General features: G+C 31.9%; 1 protein-coding gene across 1 annotated transcript in view; it reads left to right on the forward strand.

The window, feature by feature from the left end:
• The window catches only part of LOC145243624 (neural-cadherin-like), a 273070-nt gene extending 252272 nt beyond the window's left edge, over nucleotides 1–20798 (forward strand). Inside the window, exons 32-35 of the mRNA XM_080106647.1 lie at nucleotides 6291–6529; nucleotides 10307–10429; nucleotides 15144–15236; nucleotides 19807–20798. Of these exons, the coding sequence (XP_079962773.1) occupies nucleotides 6291–6529; nucleotides 10307–10429; nucleotides 15144–15236; nucleotides 19807–20069 (718 nt within the window). The 3' untranslated portion in view covers nucleotides 20070–20798. The remainder of the gene's footprint in view (nucleotides 1–6290; nucleotides 6530–10306; nucleotides 10430–15143; nucleotides 15237–19806) is intronic.
• Nucleotides 20799–21314: the final 516 nt, after the last annotated feature.

The following is a 21314-nucleotide window of genomic DNA, read 5'->3' on the forward strand; positions in this document are numbered from 1 at the left end:
TTTTTGTTTTTGTTTTTTTGTCATTTGTTTTTATTTCTTTTTTCATAATTTCTTTTTTCATAATTTCTTTTTTCATAATTTCTTTTTTCATAGTTTCTTTTTTCATAGTTTCTTTTTTCATAGTTTCTTTTTTCATAGTTTCTTTTTTCATATGATTTGCTAATCGAATTATATTATAAAATGACTCAAGATGAGAACAGTTGTTCAAAAAAATCTAAATAAAAAAAAATTCTCTTTCGGTACAAGAGAAACAGATGGCCGGTTCGATTTCCAAGTTCAGAAATAGCTGCCGTCAAAGTAGCATATTTCTCTTTAACTATTTCGCCTCTTTCAAATCTTTGTTTATCGATGTCAACTCTTTCTGTAGCTCTTTTACTTGCTACTCCTCACGGCTCATTAGGCGTAGCCGATCACCACAGCTAAAAGGAACGGGATACGGCAGGCGGCAAATAAGGTAAGAGTGTTGGCTTGAAGAGTTAAAGTTGATGAAGCTCTTCCCCTTCCCCTGCTGTTATTCCTTTTTTTTTTCTTGGTTACTACTACTATTTATACTACTACTACCACCATACTTGTTGCTGCCAACCACTCCCCCATGAAGCATCTAGGCTCATGTTCAGAGCTCTACCATACTAATTACTACTACCACCATCACCACACCCATTTACCTCCTACAGAATATTCCTTGGTTGTTTTTTGTTTCTTCAAAAGAGAAAATAATTGAGTGGTTTGTTTCGTTTCTAGTTAAAAAAATTTTTTTACTGATTTTATTTTTAACTCTAGAAGGGGAGAAAAAAAAAAAGAAAAAAAAATCTTTCCTGTTTGGTGTTGAAACGAGTTATTTCCCTTGTTTATTAAAAAGTAATTTTTTTTGCTTGACTTTGTTCTTTTTCTATTTTACTTTTTTCTGTTTTACCTTTTTTTCCTTTCTGATTTTTTTGTTCATCTTTTCTATATGTCTCTCTCTCTGTCTCTCTCTCTTTGTCTCTTTCTGTGTGTGTGTGTATCTATCTCTTTCTCCCTGTCTCCCTCTTTCTGTGTGTGTGTGTGTGTCTTTCTCTCTCTGCCTCTGTCCCTCTCTCTTTCTCTCCAGCCTTATTTTTTTTTTGTCAGTGAAAATCAAACTTTCTTTTCTGAATGTTTGCAGTCTGAAATCATCCTCAATTCTGTGGCATCAATTCACCAGTAAAGATTCTTTAAATGATTGCAATAAATATAATATTGGGTAACTTTTCTGGCATACTAAGTCATGCTCTTAGCACTCCCTTCTCAAGGTCCTCTCTTCACATGCTTATATACATATATATATATATATAGGCTGTATTCATCCAGTGTTTTCCATTGTTTGTTGGAGTGATTTATTTTACAAAAAAATTGAAGAGATAATCATATTTACTATATTTTCCTTGAAAGAAAAGTTTTAAATACAATTTTTAATATGAAAACAAGAAAAAAAAACTTGGTGAGAATGAACTAAAGATAAACCTATCGCATACGGACTCTGTTAAAACATATGGATTTAACAAATTCAAACTGAAAGAAAAGTTGAATTATATTAAATCTTAAAATTATTAATAAAAATAATTAAATATTTTTAAACAATTTTTAAAATTCTTTACAGAGATATTCTTTCTTTCATTTTATTTTTTCTTTATGAAACAAACAAAATCTTTTAAAAAATGAACTTAGTTTCATTGTTTTAATATAGTTCAGTTATTTTATGGACTCAAGTGAAAATTTCCCCTGGTGACCACAGATAAAATCAGAAAAAGATTGCTATGTGGCCTTTAGATCCCTTGAACAATTTCATCTTCATCTGCTAAACTTTTACTCGGTCTGCTCCAAGCCACAAACTGTCATCAAACTAACTCTTACTCCTAAATTTATTGACTCAAAATCTGAAATACTATGTTTAATCTTTGGTCTTAGTCTCTGCCACTGCCACATCTGATTATAGAAACTGATCACTTCCCTGCTTGCCCTGTCAGCTGGAAGTGGCTGTTTATTTGGAAACTGGCCACCGACTGTGAGGCACTTTGTCTCAAGAGTTTAAAAACATCTTAGCATGCACACCCCCATCATCATTTTAATTCCTTTCATTTGCAATTGAAAAGAAAGCCCAATATGAAGCTATCCCAATGTTTACATTCATTTTCTTCTCCTTCACCATCTCATTCTTGCTGTGTTGTCTTGACAATCGTTGAGGGTGCAAACACTGGTTTACAAGTATATAAAAAAAAAAAAAAAAAACTCCCAAAAGAAAACACGGACTCCGACCCATTGTGTGTATGCGTTCAATACCATTGCAGAAAACGGCCCTTCAAACGCTTTATCTGTATATTATAATCTTAATTGCTGTCAGTGCAATTCAGTGGAGATTTCAAAGAACATATTTTGAGAAATTTCCCTTTAGAAGTGTGTTCAACTGTAATTCAAACGTGCATAGGAAAAATTGTTCAGAAATTTTTTAAAATTTTAAACAATCATGCCTTAAAGTTTAAACAATCATGCCTTAAAGTTTAAACAATCATGCCTTAAAGTTTAAACAATCATGCCTTAAAGTTTAAACAATCATGCCTTAAAGTTTAAACAATCATGCCTTAAAGTTTAAACAATCATGCCTTAAAGTTTAAACAATCATGCCTTAAAGTTTAAACAATCATGCCTTAAAGTTTAAACAATCATGCCTTAAAGTTTAAACAATCATGCCTTAAAGTTTAAACAATCATGCCTTAAAGTTTAAACAATCATGCCTTAAAGTTTAAACAATCATGCCTTAAAGTTTAAACAATCATGCCTTAAAGTTTAAACAATCATGCCTTAAAGTTTAAACAATCATGCCTTAAAGTTTAAACAATCATGCCTTAAAGTTTAAACAATCATGCCTTAAAGTTTAAACAATCATGCCTTAAAGTTTAAACAATCATGCCTTAAAGTTTAAACAATCATGCCTTAAAGTTTAAACAATCATGCCTTAAAGTTTAAACAATCATGCCTTAAAGTTTAAACAATCATGCCTTAAAGTTTAAACAATCATGCCTTAAAGTTTAAACAATCATGCCTTAAAGTTTAAACAATCATGCCTTAAAGTTTAAACAATCATGCCTTAAAGTTTAAACAATCATGCCTTAAAGTTTAAACAATCATGCCTTAAAGTTTAAACAATCATGCCTTAAAGTTTAAACAATCATGCCTTAAAGTTTAAACAATCATGCCTTAAAGTTTAAACAATCATGCCTTAAAGTTTAAACAATCATGCCTTAAAGTTTAAACAATCATGCCTTAAAGTTTAAACAATCATGCCTTAAAGTTTAAACAATCATGCCTTAAAGTTTAAACAATCATGCCTTAAAGTTTAAACAATCATGCCTTAAAGTTTAAACAATCATGCCTTAAAGTTTAAACAATCATGCCTTAAAGTTTAAACAATCATGCCTTAAAGTTTAAACAATCATGCCTTAAAGTTTAAACAATCATGCCTTAAAGTTTGTTCACATTCTGTCATATAAATCTGGAATTTGTCTTTCTGTTTCTGTTGGAGGATGCAATTGAAAACAAAGCCCTATGTGAAACCATTCCAATGCTGTTTGCCTTGGTTTTCTTCTTTATCATCTTTTGTTTTTTCTGTGTTGTCTTGGTGATTATTGAGGGTGCGAGCACTGGTTTACAAGTATAAAAATAAATAATAAAACAAATCAAATTCGCAAAAGAAAATAGACTCCAGCACATTGTGTGTAGATCTGTGTGTGTGTGATATCATTGTGGAAAACGACCCATCAAATGCTAACCTCTACATCTCTGCTATCTGTCAAGGCCATCATTGTCGGTCAGTGGAAGTCGGCTCATCTTGAGTTTGTTAAAGCTCTCCTGTTCTGTTGTCAACTAAAGTAAAATTTATTGTTTTCTTTGTCGGGTCTTCCATACTTGCTCCGTCAGCTGGTTATTTGGAAACTGACCACCAACGATGAGGTGTCTTTCTGTCTTGAGAGTTCAAAAGACCTCTCCCACCCCACCCCCGGCATCGTCTCTTTACTAATCTCTTTCCTATAATTTTTCTCTGCTAATGAATTATTTCCTTCCCATCATCGGGGCTCCTGGCTCTCCTGGACATCTGTAAATTACCGGAGGAGAAATGAAGTTTGCATATTTAGAAAAAATGCATTGTTGGAAATACCTAATATAAAGGCTTTGTTAAAAAAGAAAGTGAGTAACGTTTTTTTTTCCTTTCTTCCGTTTCCTTGCGATGGAGTCTGCGACGTGTTGGGTCCATTAAAATGTAACACATTCATAGTATTATATTTGAATCCTACTGAATTGAAACCAAGTCAAAGAAACAGATGAGTTGCACAGTGAATGCTCACAAATTCAGATTCACAATACAATATTGGAATTGTAATGAATGCTTTATTAAATAAACACTCGGTTGTAGAAGATCCTTTTCCGGCATGAACGGTACATAGAAAATACTCCTACAAACTTTTGAATATAAAGCTAATGAAAACATTATTACATACTTACATGTCATGGTGAAATAAATATAAATTATGAAAAATGATTTAGTAGAAAAATAATTGCAAGTAAAAATAAAATTTCTCAAATTGAGTTTTATCATGTTTTAAAGTGGAAGAGTTATGCGACCAATTCATGACACAAACAAGGAGATGCCTCTTGACTTAAATTAAACAGGATATATGGAAACATAGCTGATTTTTTTTTTTTTTTTTTTTTTTTTTTTTTTTTTATATTTAAAATACTTCCCTCACATCATCTACTGAATCATTTCTTGTGATTTTTGGCATTTATATTAATTTCACCATGACTCATAAGTACATAATGTTTCACCTGAAATGCATTGGTTTAGAAGATCACCAAAGTAAAGAAGCACTCAAGTAGACACTGCTGATGAAATATCACTAAGGTAATAAGCAATTTGTGGACAATTGTAATGTGAACCAAAATGGCTGTTGACATGTCTCTCTCTCTTTATAGTCATGATAGTAGCAGTTGCTATAGAGATGTTTTTTCTTCATCTTGTCTTGAATTGTCCATCAATTGATGGTAAAACCTGATTTAAAAAAAAAAAAAAAATTTTTATACAACACACCAAACTATCATGTAGTTAATATGCTTAATTTCAAACAAAGACAAGAAACACATTGTGCAATGGACAAACACAAATATAGGTTCACAAGACAATATTGGAATTGCAATAAATGCTTTTCTGGTATGAAAAGTACATAAAAAAATTCTGATAAAGGTACAATAAAAAAATTTCTGGTATGAAAGCTACATAAAAAATAGTTTTTTTTTTTTTGTGTGTGTGTGTGTGTGACAAACTTGAATTGAAAGCATTGTTCAATTTCGGAAGAGTTTCTTATGGGTAGCTAATCTGTAGAAGTCTTGGAGATGAAAAAGTTTTTGCTGTGTAGCTAATCTGTAAAAGTTCTGGAGATGAAAAGAAGTTTTCGGAGGATAGCTGATCTAAGCTTTGGACTTTAAACTTTTGCGAGCAAAGATCTATCTTGTGTGGACACAAAAAAAATTACGTGCAGGAATTCTAAAAGATCTAATATTTTTATGGGGCAATTTTGATTTCTAATCGGTTGCTAGCAGAATGTGCCCCCATTTGATTGGTCAGTTCATATCGCTAATGTCTATAAGTGGAACCTTCCAATTTTCTTTTTATCGTATCCTCATTTTATAAAAAATATTGCAACAGAAACTTTTCACATCAATTTGTTTAAATGATTTTTCAAATTTTTTTTTTTTTTTCAAATTTTTTTTTTTTTTTTTTTTTTCAAATTTTTTTTTTTTTTTTTTTTTTCAAATTTTTTTTTTTTTTTTTTCAAATTTTTTTTTTTTTTTTTTTTTTTTCAAATTTTTTTTTTTTTTTTTTCAAATTTTTTTTTTTTTTCAAATTTTTTTTTCAAATTTTTTTTTTTTTTTTTTTTTTCAAATTTTTTTTTTTTTTTTTTTTTTTCAAATTTTTTTTTTCAAAATTTTTTTTTTTTTCTTTTCTGGCAGTTTTGTACATAAAATTATATTTCGAAACGTTTTATGGCCCTCCATGTTCATAAAACAGTTTATAAATAAAATGTTAAAACATATCATTTCTTAAAATATTTTTTGTTTTTGTATATATTTTATATATTGTTTATACATTTTTTTTAATAAATTTTTAATTTGAAATGCTTTTTATAAACTTTCTTTTTTTTTTTTTTTTTTTTTTTTTTTGATAAAATGCTTTTATGAAAATGTGCTATTTTATAAGTATTTTAAAAAATATATTTTAGGTGTCAAAATGGTTACGAGATGCTAGGCAGTAAATGCATTGACATCAATGAATGTAAAGATTCGCCGTGTTTTGGAAATGCGACTTGTGTCAACAAGGATGGAGATTTCAAATGTGTCTGTGGTCAATTATGGACTGGTCCATTGTGCAACCTTCCAAGGACATTACCAATCACTAGTGCTGCTTCATTGACCACTGGGGCCTTGGTGGCCATTTTGGTCAGTCTCTTCATAATGCTCAGTAAGTAATACTAATAGAAGACATTCTTTTATATACTTATATAGAGTAGCAAATTTATTCCAATTTTGATCACGGTTTTGGTTTTAGTGTCTCAAATGTAATTTCGGTATTATTTTATGAGAGTATCCAATATAATATAACCCCCCCCCCCCAAAAAAAAAACCTTCCCATGTTAAGACTGGTTATCGGAATAAACACCCCCAACCTCCAAAGCCGTTTTTATCATGGGGAGGTTGGCAGTGTTTATTTTCGAAAGCTGTTAACATGGGAGGATGTTTATACTATGCTGGGTACTGTTGTAAAAAAAATAACTTAATTTCTTGTAAGTTTTTTTTTTTTAACATCACACACAAAATAAAATGTGGGAAGTCTTCCGTTCCATTATGATGCATGATGTAAGCCTTACATAATATCCTAAAATGTTTATTTTAGGTACGGGCAAAATGAATGCCGATGCTCAAAATGTATAAACATTTTGACCCCTCTCTTTACTTAAAAATTCACCAAAAATCAGGAAATTAACCAATTTTAATGAAACTTTCAGTATTTATCAAATAATGATCACAGAATATGATGAACTAATTATTCTTATTTAAATCTTAGTGGAAACGTATTTTGTTTAAACAAAAAATACTAAAGTTATGGCTTTCAGTAGTAAAAAAAAAATGTATTAATTTATTTTTGCTTTTTTATGAAAATTAAAATTGTAACAACTAAACAAATGTATTTAATTTTTACAGGAACATTACAAAAAAAAGCCCCTAAAGTCTGTATTCATAAATTCAATAGAACTCGAAGAAAAATGAATTTCTCAAACTACCGATATTATCATTGAATTAAGCATTGTTTATTTAATATTTTCACACAAGAAAATTCTAATAGCAAAAGATTTTTTTTTTTTTTTATGATAGATTACAGGTTTTGCAGAATTTTTATATGTAAGATTCTGATATTTTCTTGGCTTGCATGAATGCGAAAATTTCAGCGTAACATAATTTTTGTAAACTCTTGAAAAAAAAAATTTTTTTTTTTTTTAATTTAAAAGCAGGAACATAGGAAAATAAAAAATAGTAAAAATTATACAAACTTTCACAATAGAAATGTACGGATGCACAGCTGGAGCAAAAGAAAGGAAACTAGCACTCCCTGCCTCTCTTTAACTACCTGACGTCATTTTCAGACAGCCTTTTGACTTCCTGACATTTTGGGCATTTGTATAATCGATGTGATGAGGACTTGGTTATGTTTTGGTTGAACGAAGCAAGAATCTCTTGCTTTTGGAGGTCTAATTAAGCTATTTTTTGTACAGTGTTTTTTATTTATTTAATTCAATATCTTAGGGCTTTACTAATTATCTTTGAAATAGACCCAGAAAAACCAACATTTATTTTTCAAAGGATTTTTACAATGAATTTATTTAACTTTAAAATTTAGCTGAATTTGTTAACTCGCTGTGTCACCGTGAAACCTTTCATAACTTTTTTTTCTTTTTCAGGTGTACCAATATATTTTTTCGTTTTTGAAATTAACTTTGCTCTTTAATCTTTTAAATACAATCAAACAGTAGTCAGAAACTTTTTTAAAAAATTGATAAACCGGTTTTCAAAACTGTCCATTTTTTTTTTTTTTTTGCCTGTACCTAATTTTTGATACTGTGTGCATGAAAATAATAATCATAAGAAAATAATTTTGTGCCATAGTTGTCTCCCTTGCCTCAGTTTTGACGAGTTCTTTCCCTTAGATTCCAGATCAGCTAATGACGAAGAAAACTATGACCTCTTCATTGATCTTTGTACATTCATAAATATAATAAATATTCGTATTTGTTGATCTATAGAAACGAGTTTTTATACAATTTTTTCTTGTATATTTATAGAGAGGGGGGGAGTCACTATTTTTAGGGAGGTGGTTGTAGGCACCCCGGATAAAATTGTTAAACATAAAAGCATGGAACAAATAAAACCTTTTCTAAAACAAAACTACGAAAGGATTTATTTGGACAACCAAAAATTGAAAGTTCGACTATGTCCGAGTTGAGAAAGAAGAAATTAAGGAAGCTGTTCTTTGTGTAGTCTCAGGTTGGCAGCAGTTATTTTCAGTGAAAATTGCTGATGCTGAAATATCAAGTGGACAGGGATGAGAGAAAGATGTTTGGCTACTCTGCTGATCTGGTTCTCTTTGCTCACTAACTGTATTTTCCAAAAGGAGCTAAAGAAGGTCCTTAATTGACAGATGAATCAATGCGCCCTGCCAGCTACGTCCAAGGATGGAGTACTGGTGCCATATCTGGGCAGGAGCTGCTAAAAGCAGCCTATCCTGCCTTGACAAGTCCAAAATAGACTTCGTAACCTAGTGGGGGATGCCCTTTTCTCTTCCCTGCAACCTCTCTCCCACAGAAGGGCGGCCATGTCGGTGGGGCATTAGAATACGCCGATTGCCCCCCTGCAGAGGGTAAAAGTCCCTCAATGGGGGTCCTGGATATGACTTTAAACTATATCCAGTGGTGAGGCCCCAGCTTGTGGGCTTTGGGGAGTGTGGATCCGCCCTTTAATTACCATTGCTCCCAGGTCTACTCTGACCCGGAGTGGTAGTACCTGTTAGGGCCCCAACTATGGGTTAAATAGAAACTGACGTGAAAACAACAAATATATTCTATTTAAAAAAATTTTCTTCCAAATCTTTGGATTCAGCATTAAATAACCTGAAAAGGGTTGATATGCCGTAAAACAAAAACAACCAACCAACCCACAGAAGGGACGTTGCAAGCCTGTCGTTGTTTTATCATTATTTCCATGGGAAGTGCTCGTCTGAGCTCCAATCTCTGGTCCCTCCTCACCAATTTTTCATGAAAAACACTCGTCTAGTTGAAACCACTGTCAATAATTTTCCCCACTCTTTGTCTGCGCCTAAATCAAAATGTAGACTCCATGAACAAAGCTTCTTTCTTAGAAGTGCACACCTGTGGAACTCTCTTCCGTTTGCCTGTTTCCCACCTGACTACAACTTGGATGTCTTCAAGTCCAACATAAACAAATTCCTGATGTATCGCCCCCTTAAGACACTTTATCAGATCTCCATTACTAACAATTACTACAATATTGGCCCATTGATTACTGTACATGCGATAACCCTTATCCCTGAGTGGCCTACAGGCCTCGTGTGGCCGAATCACAAGAAAAAAATAGATCGTTTGTGACTTGCTACATCTTTGTGCCTGACCACACCTCACTTCAGGTTGTTTCGAGGAATGGCTTCTTTGACCCTTCATCATTTTGGGTCTTTTTTTTTTTTTTACCCCAAACAAGGCACATTGCCACTTTGGTGTAGGGGGCTACTATCAGGGTCAGCAACTACTGGGGCACTATGTAGGGATTTGGGCAGCAAGATGTTGGTTCACATTGCACTTGAACTTCTGCATGTCAGTACAGTTAGGGAAGCAGGATCCTGGAATGGAATTAGAGGTATTAGAAATGGGCAGCACAAAAAGGTCTCTAATAAGATCAGTACAAAAAAGACAAATGGTTGCAGAAAAAAAATAGAACAAATTAGTTTGACAGGAAAGATTGTGGATCAATGAAGCAGAATACAACAGTGAGAAACATACGTTGACAGTCTGAACACTTGGACAACATCAAAAATTATGAGCAGCAATGAATTTATGAATGTCTCGAGAGAGAGAAATGAGGGGTAGATGGAGAGCCATAGCCATCAATGCCTTTACCAGGCAGGATAACATTTGAATGAATTTTCATTTTTTTTTTTTTTTTTTTTTTTCAGTTCTCGTTTTGTTTGTGATTCTTCTGAATCGCAACAAGAAACCAGTCGACAAATACATTTTAGAAGTGGAATCTGATGACGACATTCGAGAAAATGTTATCAATTATGACGAGGAAGGTGCAGGTACGTCAAATATTTTCTTTCCTAATCTTTCCAGTAAATTTTAAAGCACTAGAAACTAATAATCAGAAGAAAATAATTTTGTACTATAAAGTTGTCCTTGACTCGGTTTTGACGAGTTATTTCCCTTAGATTCCAGATCAGCTAACGACGACTAAAAATATGATTCCCTCTTTGATCAGTAATTCTTTATATTTATAAATATAATGAACACTCATATTTGTTGATCTATAGAAACGAGTTTTCATACAATTTCTTCTTATATATTTATAGGGAGGGGTGGTCACTATTTTTAGGGAGATGGTTGTAGGCATTTTTGGGTCGTTTTTTTCTTTTTTTTTTTTGTTTGTTTTTTTCCATCCAAAAAATTAATGGATGGTGTTATTGTTTATTCATTCATCCTTCAAGGACAATTACAAATTACTACTATTTTTTTTTTTTTTTTTTTTTTTTTTTTTTTTGGTGCTTGTGAAAAGAAAGTAAATACTTCATGTTTCCATTACACCATTTTGAATTTAGAAATCTAAAATTCAAAATCGCATAATGAAAACATATAATGCGGATTACCTTCGAAAGAGTCTTCATGCAAACTGCAACTTTATGCCCTGCTTGTTTTTATTTTTTTTTGCATCTACAATATATTCACTCGTTTTTAAATAACATGTACATCTTTGCAATTTATCACTATAATAAATTGTGGTTTCATTTAATGCCATAACAAGCAAATTCTAGCATTGCTTCAAATATAATTTGCTGATTTCTTTCTGTCCTCTGATAAGAATAACATTCTGCAGAATAAGGACTTCTTGTAGTATATAATGAGTTTAGTCAAAACATTAAAAATGAAAATATTGAAAAAAAATATATATATTGTGCATACTCGTTATAGTCTGAAGTTCTCTGAAAAAAAATTTCACTTAATTTCATCAAGTAGTTTTTATTTTACAGCGAAAAAAGAATTTGTTATGATACCGAGCAAAAGGTTCGATTTTTAGGAAGAAAAGCTAATAATAAAGATGGGGAGGGAGTGACAGCGCTTTAACTGGAGTTATCTCCCTTTGGCGAGTTCAACAGATTTTGTAATGGTTGACTTCAACGTGCTCTCATAAAAACGTGTTTTTCTGCTGTAAAAAAAAAAACTACTTGATCAAATTAAATGAAATTTTTTCGGAGATCTTCAGTCAAAAACAGACACATACAATATAACCTTTTTTTTTTCGAAATTTTCATTTTTTAATGTCTTGACTAAACTGTACATGTACCTAAATAATTTTACCAAGAATTCAAGTTTTGGTTTCAAATATACTGATGGCACTCAAGTCATCTATTTTTTTTTTTATAAATAATTTTACCAAGAATTCTTCATTTTGGTGTTCATTATAGCTGAAGGAACTAGTTATATATATATATATATATATATATATATATATATATATATATATATGATTATTAGAAATTCTTGTGTGCGGGGCGTTTGCTCAGTTGGTAGAGTGCTTGCCTCGCATGCAAGAGGCTCTGGTTTCGAATCCTGAGTTTGGATGTGTCTAACTGATGAGGGCGAAACTCGAGTCTTGGACTTCCGGTTCGTTGACTGTCATGGTTCTTGTGGGCTGCGACGTTGTTTGGCTGTGGAATTTATATATATATATATATATATATATATATATATTATCAAATCAAAAAAGATGTAGTGTTTACCTGATATAAGCAATGGTAAACTTCAATCTAATATATATACCAGTATTTATATACAGATAATTTAATCCCAACCGAATAAAAAAGCTCAATACACAATATAGAGTAGAACTTATTATAAGAGAAAGAAAATTAAAACTGTAAGTTGAACTTTACAATCAAAATTTATTGTTTGACTGAATACTCCCAAAAACAATTTACAAAGTCCTTATTCCGAGGAGTTTCAAAGAATGTTATTCTTGCTATTCTCGTCAGGACAGAGAATTCAGTTGAACAATAAATTTTGATTGTAAATTTCAACTTCATTTTAATTTTCTTTCTCTTATGTATATTTTCATAAGTTTCGATTTTGATGCACCCAAGTCATATGGAAATATTTATTTTTGAAATCGCAACTTTATAATATATAAAAATTGATAGAACATTAACTCTATAATGATATTTATACAAAATCTGAAAGAATTAAAATATCATATTTAAGTGTACTTTACGACCGTGCTATGCCGGGAATCCCTGCTAGCTAAGTACTTTTACAGTTTTAACAAAAAAAAAGCTATAATAATATCGGCACATCTCTATTTACACTGAACATCTACAGAATGATAACATCAATATATTACATACGAGTCCCCTGTGGAATTTCCACAGGTCCTGCTAGTTTTAAATTAATTTCAATTTCAGAATTCCAATATCAGAACTGCAATACGCATGGTCGTGTAGCTTTCTTTTTGTCAAAAGTACTAATACTGTTTAATTTTGATTTTTAATATTTTTTTTATAATTTTGAATGTTCCAAATGGATGCATGGATGCAGAGTTCCAATATTAGAAGTGCAGTATGAATGTTAGTTAATACATCAAACCTCAAAGATTTACTTCGTTTTTTCAATGGATACGACCAAATTGGCTGACTTTTTTGTGATTGCAAAAGTTATTGACTGATGAGATTACTTGTTCTTGCTAGAGAATTTACGAAAACAAAATGACTGGGAAAATCTTCACACACACACACACACCTGTACATGTGTTATTATTCAATTAATATTTTTTTTTATTTACAAAACACAGAAGTTTAATTAAATTGATATTTCGGAACTGATGTTTTTTATTATCTCCCTTGTTTGATTGGTCACTTTTGCACAAGCATCCTTTCTTTTAATTTATTTTTATATGTATTTACAATTTTAACGATCCCAAATGGATGCATGTTTGAAATAAAATTAAACATGCATCTGAGGAGGGTAATTTTTGAACTTGAATATTGTTTTAAATGGAACCTTCATTGAATCTCACTTGTGAGAATTAAGATTGTTAATATATATATATAAAGTTATAAAATATACATGGCGATTAAGCTACACTGAATATTCCGCGTTTCTAAACTAGATATCTAGGCTAAATAGAGCACACACAAAGGAACAGGTCAACCAGAGGTCAAATAGGCCTTTGTCCGATAAGTACATGCTCATTGGCTGATAGGAAGGGCGCGGTGGATACTAGAAAGCTGATTGGCTAACTAAAATCTCAATAGAAGGTGCGTATATAAAAACGACAAACAACCACAAAATTTGCGCATAAGCCTGAATAATCCTAGAGTGGATGAAACGTGGAATATTCAGTGTAGCTTAATCGCCATATACATTTTCTAACTTACTAACTAGCTCTACCTACGTATTGAGCACTTTTGAAGTAAATACTTAAAATTTACGCATAAATTTATACTTTATACTTTCATATATCAATTTTATGTAAGTTAAGTAGTTATATATATATATATATATATATATATATATATGTGTGTGAATAATGAGATGAATTGGCTTACAGATCATTGAATCTTGTCTCAAGTCTTACAAAATATTTTTGGGAGGTAATATAAGACAATCACAATTTGCTGAATAGCAAAATTATTTCAAACCAGATTTAATATTTTGCTAATGACTTTCCTCTGAGGAGATGAAAATCCATTGACTAAGGAAATTACTTTGAATATTGTATTCTTTGGTCAGATAATAAAGTTTTGTTTTGGAAAAATTATATTTTTCTGAATGAAATTTAAATATAAAAACTTGTCCAGAATTTCCTGTGTATTAAAAAGCAAAAAGAAAAATCTGTATTATGTACGTACCTGTGACAAAGCAAAAACATTTCAAAAATCGCAAAAAGTAATCAAGTAGTTTAATTTTTATGAAGAAAATCATTTTTAAGCAATTAATGGGAATTTGTAGGCATTACAACAAAAATCTAGAACGTATGAATTATAATTCCCTTTTTATTTTTTTTTCAACATGTCAGATGAGACTGATACTCCTCGATACGCATAAAATTTTCGTTTTTAAACATAGGGGAGAATTCTGGACAAGAACCGAAAAATAATATTCAAACGTGGAAGCTTCAAAACTCTTATCTTAATTTGCTTCAGTTTGTCTTCATCTGTTACATTTCTGCATTGCCTTGTGTAATCTATTTTCTGTTTATTCTGAACTAGTCTGGGTGCCTGGCGTTGCCCGGTTGTTTGGAGATGTGTGTTCATCAAAAAAAAAAAATTGTCGTAGGCAGGCAGGCTCGAACCCGTGACGCAAAGGTGGAAAAGAAAGTGGAAAAAAAAAAAGTGACGTCTTTGCTGTTGCGTTCATCGCCAAACTGGAGGTGTCAAAGGTTTAAATTAAGGCTAGTCAATTGAAAAGAGGGGGTGACTTTAGAAAATATCAGCGAAAAAAAGTTACCCCCTCCTTGTAGAAAAGTGCCCAATTGAGGGTGAAGGAATTAATGTTTGTAGCCAATTTGTCGATATTTGTTGTCCGGAGGGTCGAGGTTCAAAACGATACCGATCTCGTGAAAATCCATTGCCTCTGTTGAAAGTTTTAGGCAAACCTACATACATAGATGCATTTAAACAGACAGGTGAGATTTATATTATAGATCATTTTGTTTTTCTAAAATATAATTATTTTCATTTATTATAAATGAAAAAAATATACTTATGTAATAAATGAACCTTTTTTTTTTTAATCTTTATTCAGGTGAAGAAGACCAACTCGCATACGACATTTCTCGATTGCGGAAACCCGAACCAGACTATCATCTCAAACCAACTCTGGATAAACCAGTCAGAAGTAAGTTTGAAAGAAAAGAAATTTGGAATTTTTTGGACTACTATTGTCATCTTCGTTATTTTTCTACAGTATTTTAGCTGACTGAGCCTCCATTTTTCAAATGGAACTTCTATAGAACCTTTTATTTCATCTTGAATAATTAATTTCTATTTCAGTTTAGTAAATTTAGTTAAGAGAACACGCACAATGGCTACACTAGGAGTACCAAATTACTTGAGTTTTTCTTTTTTTTTTTTTTTTTTTTTTTTTTTTTACGAGTCGCCACTTATCAAGACCTGAAAGCAATTCGTCGATAAGAGTTAATGCGTGTACAGTAGTCACTGACACATATTAGTAGTTAATGGTGGAAATGGGGTAGAAATGGATTGGGGGGGGGGGGTCAGCAAAAACTTGTTTATATTGGACTTGAAGACGACCGTATTGTAACCATCTGGAAAGCAAGCTAGTGGAACAGTTTCACAGGCGGACAATTCTATGGATGAAGCTCTGTTCATGGAATCAGCATTTAGATTTAGGCACAGATAAAGAGTGGGGTGGGGGCTGTTGATAGTTATAACTAGATGAGTGTTTTTTGTGAAAGTTTAGCAAAGGTGAGACATAGACATAGTTCAGTTGAGCACTTGTCGTGAAAATAACGATAACGAGGTCGGCTCACAATGTCTCTTCTGTGAGAAATAGGTTGAAGGGAAGAAAAATTGCATCACCTCCTAGGTTTTTAAGCCAGTTTTGAATTTTGTCAAAGCAGGATAGGGTATCTGAGCAGCTTCCGCCTAGACATAACAGTACTCCATTTTAGCACATATCTGGCTTGTATTCAAGTAGAGGCTAGCATCGGGAGTTAGATATCTACTGGAGTGGTAAAATAACGCAAGCATTTTTCCAGCAACATTAGCAACAGATTTGATGCAAGTCTTTCATTTCCAGTCATGAGTAAAGGTCAGACCCAGAAGTTTGTTAAAACAGGGAAATTCTTTTAGACAAGAGCCATTCATAATACTTCTCTGATGTCAGGGAAGATATTCATTCTTTATATCAGCAATGGTGGTAGTTCTTGTCGCTTTGACAGCAGTGTTGGATTTTGGAGTAGCGAGCTGCATGTCAGATTTTAAAATAGCAAGCTTTTGACAGCAGTGCATCAGATTAACCGTGAACATTTCTAGTTGAAAGCACAGAATTGTTCTTATTTCCGTCACAAAGTGTTGGATTCCTTTCTTTACGCTTATAAGATGTTTGCTCTTAGCATATTTTAACAAACAACAACAGCTAGCCTTCGGACTAAGATCATAGCATAGTATCTGTTCTGATACCACACTTAAGTTAATTTGTCTTTAGTCAATGGAAGGGGAAACTCTTCTATACTAAAGCAATTTTTATTTTTGCCAACTTCCAAAGTGCCCCTTATTGGGGAGTTGGTTTTCTCCCACATTAAAAAAAACGACCTTCTGTCCCATTTTGCTTTCATGGGGAAGCAAATAATTAGCAACAGTTCAAAATGTGGGAACAAACTAGCAAAGATTTTATCCAACCATTTTGGGCTCACAACAGCACCTAAATCTGCACAATCGTGCTCCCTTGCACTCAAAGAGTTCTCGGTTTGTGTACTATTATTTCCTTACAGCAGATGCATGCTAACCTCGGCTGCTTATTCCTCCATCCTTTTGCACCGTTACCACACTCCTGTTTCTAGTCTTGCCTGCATATTGGACACCCTGAAATAACCTACCAATTCTTACTCGAAGGAAAGGAGCCCTTTAGCGTATGGTTGTTCATGCCCCATGCACTATTAGAGACTTCATGATAGATTTCACCAAATTTACATCTATACAAAGAAGTACTTTAATAAAAACACAAAGGTATCTATTTTAGTGAACAAAGATAGACCAATTAATAGCATAAGAAATAAAATTATTTAATAAAATTTGGAAAAGAAAAAAATGTGAAACTACTTCAGTAAACAATATAACACAAATATAATACACTATCCCCACAAATAATAGAACAAGAAAATAATACGTAACGATAAATGAATTTTGAATAAAACAAATACAATCAGAAATAGTGTTTGGCCTAGAAATGACCCTGCAGTGGTTGATGGGCTGTAAAGCCCACACCAAACCTGTTTCTAGTACTTTATTTTTATATATATATATATATATATTTAAAGGAGATTAGAACAATAGTCTAAAGAGCAGAGTGTATTTTAATAGTGAAATTATTAGTTTAATTAAAATACAGGAAAGAAAAAGTGCTCAATCACATTACTAAATATATATATATATATATATATATATTAAGTAATGTGATTTATAATTTAAAATTTAAAAATTTAAAATTATTATATATCTAAATTACAACGAGCTTATTATATCTAAATTAGCTCTAGGACATTTAACTATCGAGCTTATTATATATCTAAATTACAACGAGCACTTTCTATTTCCTGTATTTTAATTAAACTAGTAATTTCACTGTTACATTAAAATACACTCAGCTCTTTAGACTATTGTTCTAATCTCCTTTATATATATATATATATATATATATATATACATACAAAGTACAATAAAATTATCAGAGAATTGGCTCTATAATAAGAAATACAAAATCTGCATGAATTAAAATATTTTATGATTTAAAATTATACATATACCAGCAGGGAGACTCAACATTTTCCGGGATTGAATGAGGATCAAGAAATTTTCCAGTCCCCCCCCCACTTTTATGGTCATTGAAATTGGTGAAATCACCTATATCTTAATCAAATCGATTGATTACCTGTTCTAGTTATCCCCCCCCCCCCGATGCACCGAGGGAGAAAAAGCTTCACATGCCGTCCCGCAGTAATTTTGTCTACAATACATTGTAGTCTATATTGCACTGTAGAGAACCTACTGTTTTTTATCAAATTATTTTTTGATATATAACTAGCCTGGGTGCCAGCGTTGTCCAGGTGCTTGGAGGTGTGTTGACCAGAAAAAAAAAAAAAGTGGTAGTAGGCAGGCAGTCTCAAACTCGTACCACGAAGGAGGAAAAGAACGTGAAAACAAAAAAAGTGACGTCTTTACTGTTGCATTCATCGCCAAACCGGAAGTGACATATGTTTAAATTAAGACGAGTCAATCGAAAAGAGGGGATGACTTTCAAAAATATCAGAAAAAAAAAACCGACCCCTCTCTGTAGAAAAGGAGGGTGAAGGAATTAATGTTTTTAGCCAATCTTTCGATATTTGTCGTCCGAAGGGTTGAGCTTCAAAACGATACCAGTCTCATGAAAATTTGTTGCCTGTCGAAAATTTTAGGCAGACATACATACATAAATACATACATTTAAACAGACAGGTGAGATTTATATAATGAATTACTTGAATCAAAGTTTAAAATGAAAAAAGTTAAGTATTATACTTCAATTGTGCTCTAAAAAGAAACATTCTTTTTGAATGTGTCCCTGTCTTATAGAAGAATTTATAGTTTTATAGGCTGACTGTCTCAGCTTGTGCGGTGATAAAACTTCTCAAATGCATTTGTAGTGTTAGGTTGTATAAGTGTGTTAACTTTGGCCAAAATCGGATTTTTTGGATTATTGATTTTCAATACTTATTGGACACATTCTGATACAAAGCCTATGTCAAAATCTCCTGGGCACAACAAGTACCTTCGTGTGAAATTAAAAAAAAAATTCCATCCAGATGTTTCAGAGTTCCTTTTATATAATAGTGTGTGTATAATATAATATATATATATATATATATATATATATAAAAAGCTGAATGTCTGTGTGTCTGGTCACGAATAGGCTCCTATATGGTTGACTATTTTAAAAAACTGATTACATATGATAGATGTATCGAGACACAGGAATGGGTATGCTTGATCTGGCAGAACAGTGGTTCATTAAAATTGTGGGGTCTGCGTTCGCACCTGGTCCACAAAGTATGGAAATAAAAAAAATTTAAAAATGAAAAAAAAAGACGTTTACAAGTATTTTTGATATAGATGTACATAATAATACTTTGATAAGTATGTTTTAACTTAAATAGGGATGGTATAATAAAATTGTGAGGTCTGCGTTCACACATGGCCTCCATAGAATGGAAATAGGCACAAACTTTAATAAAGACTTTTCATATCTATCTGCATAAGTATACTTTGATAATTATGTTTCAGTTTGAAGAAATATGGTATAATAAAATTATGGGGTGTTCGTTCGTGCCTGATCTCCATAGAATGGAAATATGTCACAAAGTTTAACAAGGTTTTTTAATATAGATCCACAGCATATTGTGATAAGTGTTTCAGTGTGAACATGTATGGTATAATAAATTATTTACTTTCATCATATTTTGCTTTGGTTTTGATACCCCCAAATTCGAAGCTATCTCTTTACAACCCTTCCTTTTCATAGCCTATCATACTTTCATAAATCAGAGTCCATTTTCTGTAGGCTGTTTTTGAACCCAGTCAACGACGGGTACTTTTACTAGTGTGTATATATATATATATATATATATATATATATATATAAAATCTAATTTTATTCTAGTTTTTCTGATCGTTTCTGCATCTTTTTTCAGATCAACCATCTGATGGGCCCGACGTTGGTAACTACATTGATGACCGAATCAAAGATGCTGATAACGACGATAATGCACCGCCGTCTGACAGTGTTCGGGAATTTGTCTACGAAGGTTCCGGCAGTGATGCTGGTTCCCTCAGTTCTCTCAATACGAGCACAGGCAGCGATGACGACAATGACTATGATGCATTGAACAGTTGGGGGCCAAAGTTTGCTAAACTAGCGGATATGTACGGAGCAGGACAACCGGTTGATGACTGAGAGGATGACAGTCATCTGATTTGTTTGTAAAAATGCTTCGGTTTTTATCATCGGTTTTGTTCTTTTACTGTTTACAAGAATTTAAGCCGAAACAAAAGAACCAAGAATATAATCCTTTTGGGTTGGGAAGGTATTTAAGAAAAAACATCAAATCAAGAATCGGAAAATATTTTTTTTCTCCCCACATTTTTGTTTGTATACATTGTTTTTTTTTTTTGCCCCCCGACATGCATATCTATCAGACTTTGGTAAGATATTGCGGACTCCAAGATTATATAAATATTAAAAAAAATAAATTTTTCAAATTCCAAAAGCAAGAGGAAGGCTGAAGACTCTGCCTCAAATCAAGAAAATGAAACTATTTGGGTTGGGAAGGAATTTAAAAAAATATATAAAAAAAATCAAGGATTGGAAAAAAAATTTTGTCCCTAATTTTTTTTTTTTTTTTTAACCTCCAGACATGTGTACCATGCCAGACTCCAAGATTACGCATTTTTCAAATTCCACCTGTAATATACATATACAACTGGAGAAGGCAGAAGACTCTATCTGCTGGAAAATTTTATAAACAAAAAGAAAAAATGAAATCTTGCCCCCTCCTAAAAAATAATTAAAAAAAACAAAAAAAAAATTAATGAAAAATTAAGATCTCCAAGAGAACTATAAAATTTTCACCTGTAAAGATATTAATTTAATTTTCAAATTAAAACATTTTTTTTTTTTTTTAAACTATTTTTTTCTTTAATCTTAGCTTTTTTCTTTTTTCTTTTTTTTTTTTTTTTTTTCTGGGGGAGGATGGATTAAAACAATTTTATTTTGATTAGTTTCTTTAAAAAAAAAATTAATTTTTTACTAAGTGTAGGAATAATTTCAATGATTGAATTATATTGTATATCAGGTTATATATATATATATATATATATATATATATATATAAGTAAATGGTTCTCAGTCCCAGGTCACATTCCTTTCCTATGATCACAGGTTTGTTCCAAGCATCACCAATTTTAAAGTTTTTTTTTTTTCTTTCTTTCTCACATTCTACTGATTACATCTCCCTCTGATCCAAAGCCTTCCTTGATTACCCCCCCCACTTCCTCCCAACCCAGCTCAAGTTCCTATCCAGGGAGCCAAGTGACTTTGACTTACAAAAATATTCCTCCACCCCTCTTACACATGCTAAGTATAAACAATGAGGGATCATATTATTGCTGACTCTTGTTCCATGATTTGACCCTTCCATCA

This window comes from Euprymna scolopes, chromosome 22 (genome assembly GCF_053919585.1).
Source record: "Euprymna scolopes isolate OS-2025 chromosome 22, ASM5391958v1, whole genome shotgun sequence".
NCBI lineage: Eukaryota > Metazoa > Mollusca > Cephalopoda > Sepiida > Sepiolidae > Euprymna > Euprymna scolopes.